Source organism: Octopus bimaculoides, chromosome 25, assembly GCF_001194135.2.
Source record: "Octopus bimaculoides isolate UCB-OBI-ISO-001 chromosome 25, ASM119413v2, whole genome shotgun sequence".
NCBI classification, from domain to species: Eukaryota; Metazoa; Mollusca; class Cephalopoda; order Octopoda; family Octopodidae; genus Octopus; species Octopus bimaculoides.
The window spans coordinates 29,170,189-29,174,483 of record NC_069005.1 but is presented as its reverse complement, the minus strand read 5'-3'; the positions used below and the strand labels follow the sequence as shown (position 1 = coordinate 29,174,483).

The 4,295-nt window shown below is 38.9% G+C and overlaps 1 protein-coding gene across 1 annotated transcript in view; it reads right to left on the bottom strand.

Annotated features, from left to right (window-relative positions):
• Positions 1 to 4,295, bottom strand: part of LOC106883897 (E3 ubiquitin-protein ligase DTX4) — a 22,214-nt gene that overhangs the window by 13,513 nt on the left and 4,406 nt on the right. Inside the window, exon 3 of the mRNA XM_052976647.1 lies at positions 3,729 to 4,295. Coding sequence (XP_052832607.1) covers positions 3,729 to 4,295 — 567 coding nt within the window. The remainder of the gene's footprint in view (positions 1 to 3,728) is intronic.

Below are 4,295 nucleotides of genomic sequence, written 5' to 3'. Positions count from 1 at the left end.
ACCCTCAGGCACAACCACAACCCCTTCACACACACACACACATACACACACTGCAGTCTTGCTACAGCTGTAAAAATCTGTCTCCCAGGGTCTCCACCCTGTCCAGTCTTTGATGTCATCACTCCAGCTTCATTTTAAAATATATGCAAATAGCACACAGACACATTTCTATAAAAAACAAAAATTATGTAATTTCTTTTTTTTTTTTTTGAAATGGAGAAGAGAAAAGAATTCAATTATAATTTAACCAACAAAAACAAAGACAGAAAGAGGGAAAAAAAAAGACAATCAACTGACTTGATTTGTGAATGAAACAAGATGTTTTCCTATAAACATTGGTGAAGCAGCTCTGATGCACTGGAGGAATACCAAACACAGACTGTTTGATTGACAAACAGACATAGACTGATTGATTGATTGATTGAGTGATTGACTGATTGCTTGCTTGACTGACTGACCGAAAGTCAGACAGACAGATAAATCATTGCAATTTCACCAAGAACAACTCGACACAGTCACTGACTGACCAACTCTCGCTTTCCTCTTGCAGCTTAGCCAGACAGAAGGGGAGGCCAACAGTATCTGCAGCAGTTGCAACAGCTGCAGCGCCAGCAGCCGTAGCAACGACTGCAGCGTCAGCAGTAGTAACAACGACTGCAGCGTCAGCGGTAGAAGCGAATGATGTCAGGATGAGGGTGGAGAGAAGGATGAGAATGGAGAGAGAGAGAGAGGGAGTGGGTGTAAAGAGGAAGAAAGCAATCAATGGGAGTAAAGTGTGGAGAGCTAAAGGAGGAAGATAGCCGAGAGAGAGTGAGAGAGAGAGAGACAGAGAGAGAGAGATAGAAAGATGCAGAGAGATAGAAAGAGAGAGTCAGACAAAGAAAGGAAGAGAGGTGGAAACTGGTGAGCAAAAGTTAAATTAACAGAAATAGAGAGACAGGTATACACACACACATATAAACACACACACACACATATATACACATACATATATACACACATACATACATATACATACAGATACATACACATATATATACATACACATATATACACACACATACATACACACATACATATACATACACACACATACATGCATACACACATACATATATACACACACATATACACACACACATACATACATGCACACATACATATATACATACATACACACACACATACAAAGATATATATATATATATACACAATACACATATACACACACATACATACACACATACACATATACATACATACATACAAATACACATATATATATATATACACACACACATATATATACACATACATACACACATATATATATACCAACAAAAGAGGAAAATAATGAAAAGCAGAGAGAGAAAGGAGATTATATATATATATATATATATACATAAGTATGTATGAATAGCAAAAGAGAAAAGCGGTGAGAAGCAGAGGAGAGAGAGAGAGAGAGAGAGAAGTAGCAACAGCATATAAATTCTTTCAAAAGGATAATTTTTGTTGGTGTTTTCTCATCCATTGATGATAAATAAAGCCTTGTTTTTATTGATTCATTCATATATTGATCGACAGACAGATAGCAATTACTCTATCTATTTATAAGCACAAAAACCAGCATACAATAACTGAATTACGGACTCAATACAAGTACAGAGTCTGATATACAATTATAAAACTGTGTAACCCATGCCGGCATGGAAAGTAGAATATGATATACATGTGTATTTTCTTCCTTGGCTATCGCCGAGCAAACATACGAACTTACTTCGTCCCGCTTCCAGTTCGTTGCTTCACAGCGTTCCATATACACATAATTTTTCACATCTGGCCTTTTCCGTTTGTTTTCCTGTCTTGTTTTCTGTCTGCCACTACATTCCTCCATGGTACAAATTTAATTTGTGTATACAAATTTAATTTGTGGCCTGTGGGAAGAGCCATTTTAACGATGTGTCCTGCCCTAACTCTTCGAAACGCCTGTGTTAGAATGGGGGCAGCTGATGAAGGAAAATGTTGTCTATGTGGCCTGTGTGTTTTCTGTACTCTGGTTATTATTATTTTTTTGTCTACGTTTTGTTTGCAGTGTCCTGTACCCAGATATGCACCTATATATACAGGTAGACGTAGGTATGCACATACTTGTACGTATATATGCATATACTCATTTATTATTATGTGTTATATATATATATATATACACACAAAATTTAACACAAAATTTTATGTTGGCTCTTTGTTCCAATTTCCTGTCCTCCATGACAAAAAAAAACGCAGACTACAGCATACACATAATCACAAAAACACAAATTTATAAAGTAAATACAGCAATGTCACTCAACACACTGACCCATGAAGGTCACTGCTAGCTCTCACTGCACATACAACCATGTGCTGCCATCTGTTGGCATGCTACAGAACTAGTCTGGGAACTTTTTGATATCACCTCATAAATGTAAAATGAAAAACATAAAGACAGGTTATTACAAAAAGAAGTCGCATTAGAGAAAGTAGTACTAGATATACAAGATGGGATGGCCACAGTTGGAAAGCTTCTGACCATAGGTTTGTTCACCCATAACCCACAGTACTGTTTTGTCTTTCTTTCAATTCAGTTCCTCAAAGTGACCCATTTAACTTTCCATATCTACTCCGAGAGACAGTAAAATATAACAGCAGTAGAAAATACATTGGAGTAGATATAGGTGTAAGTGCGGTTGTGCGTTGAAGAAGTTTGCTTCCCAACCACATGGTTCTAGATTCATCCCACTGCATGACATCTCGGGCATATAACTTCTATTATAGCCCTGGGCCAACCAAAGCCTTGTGAGCGGATTCGGTAGATGGAAACTGTAAGAAGCCTATCATATATACATGTGTGTGTGTGTGTGTGTGTGTGTGTGTGTGTGTGTGCACGCGTGTGTACATATATATGTGCATGCTACCAAACCCTTGTGAGTGGATCTGGTATATGGAAACTGAAAGAAGCCTGTCATGTATATATGTGTGCAACCAAAGTCTTGTGAATGGATTTGGTAGATGGAAACTGAAAGAAGCCTATCATGTATATATATGTGTATGTGTGTGCATGTGTACATATATATGTGTTGGTGTGTGTGTGTGTGTGTGTGTGTGTGTGTACAACTACAGCTTTGTGAGTGGATCTGGTACATGGAAACACAAAAATAATTATCCACAGAAAAAAAAAACTTTTAGTTAGCTAATTTTGTTTTGATTCTTTTTGGCATGGATGGGAGACAATTCCTGACATGTTTCAGTCTTATCAGAACTCCCCAGCAAACTTCATCATGATCATCAAAGTAACTAGGAGAAGCTAAGCTTAGCTGCCACTCACAAGCATGATCCGATAGCTGGTACTGTACTTTTGCTAACTGTTTTAGGGGCCTATGTATTCACAAGCAGACACAAACACCCTCTCATTTACCAAATCCACTCACAAAGGCTTTAGTCATTCTAAAGCTGTAATAAAATTATCTTGCCAAAGATGCTTCATAAAGGGGCTGAACCCAAAACAACTTGGTTGGGAAGGAAACTTCTTGCCATGCAGTTAAACCTGCACCACACAAAATAAAAGAAAAACAAAATATTTTTCTCAAATTCAATTAAAAAAAAAAACACACAAACACATAACAGTCAAATAACGAGATTTTTCAGAAGCTTTCAATACATTTTGGAATGTTATAAATCTCTTGTGAACTTACTTGGATAGAGATGGTTGGTGTGCACCCGGCATGTGAAAGAGAGCCCTTGTTGGCTGGACCCCGTTAGCTAAAGGGTCCAAGCCATTACTATAGCCGGAATATGGGGGTAAATACGCCTGACGAGGCTGACAGTGTGCAGGCTGTAAAGATATGGATGGCTGCTGCTGTTGGCCCATCATCTGTCCGCTGTGGTGAGCACTCTGAGGATGCTGTGACAGTTGCATTTGAGGTGGGTGAGCGTATAAAGGGGTCTGGTTCCCAAGTCTGCTACCAGCACCAATCATGCCAGCAGTGTTTAAATTAGGGTTAACAATGATATTACTGTTACTCGTTATGCTTGGAATGAAATGTGCTTGTTGTTGTTGTTGTTGTGGCTGCTGTTGTTGGTGGTGTTGGTGGTGGTGGTGTTGATGTTGTTGTTGTTGGTGTTGATGGTGGTGGTGTTGTTGTTGTTGTTGTTGCTGCTGCTGCTGCTGCTGCTGCTGTTGTTGTTGTTGTTGTTGTTGCATCGGAGATTGGAGGTTAGGCGGGGCCATCAACTGGGGGCCCAGCAGCTGCTTGTGAGCC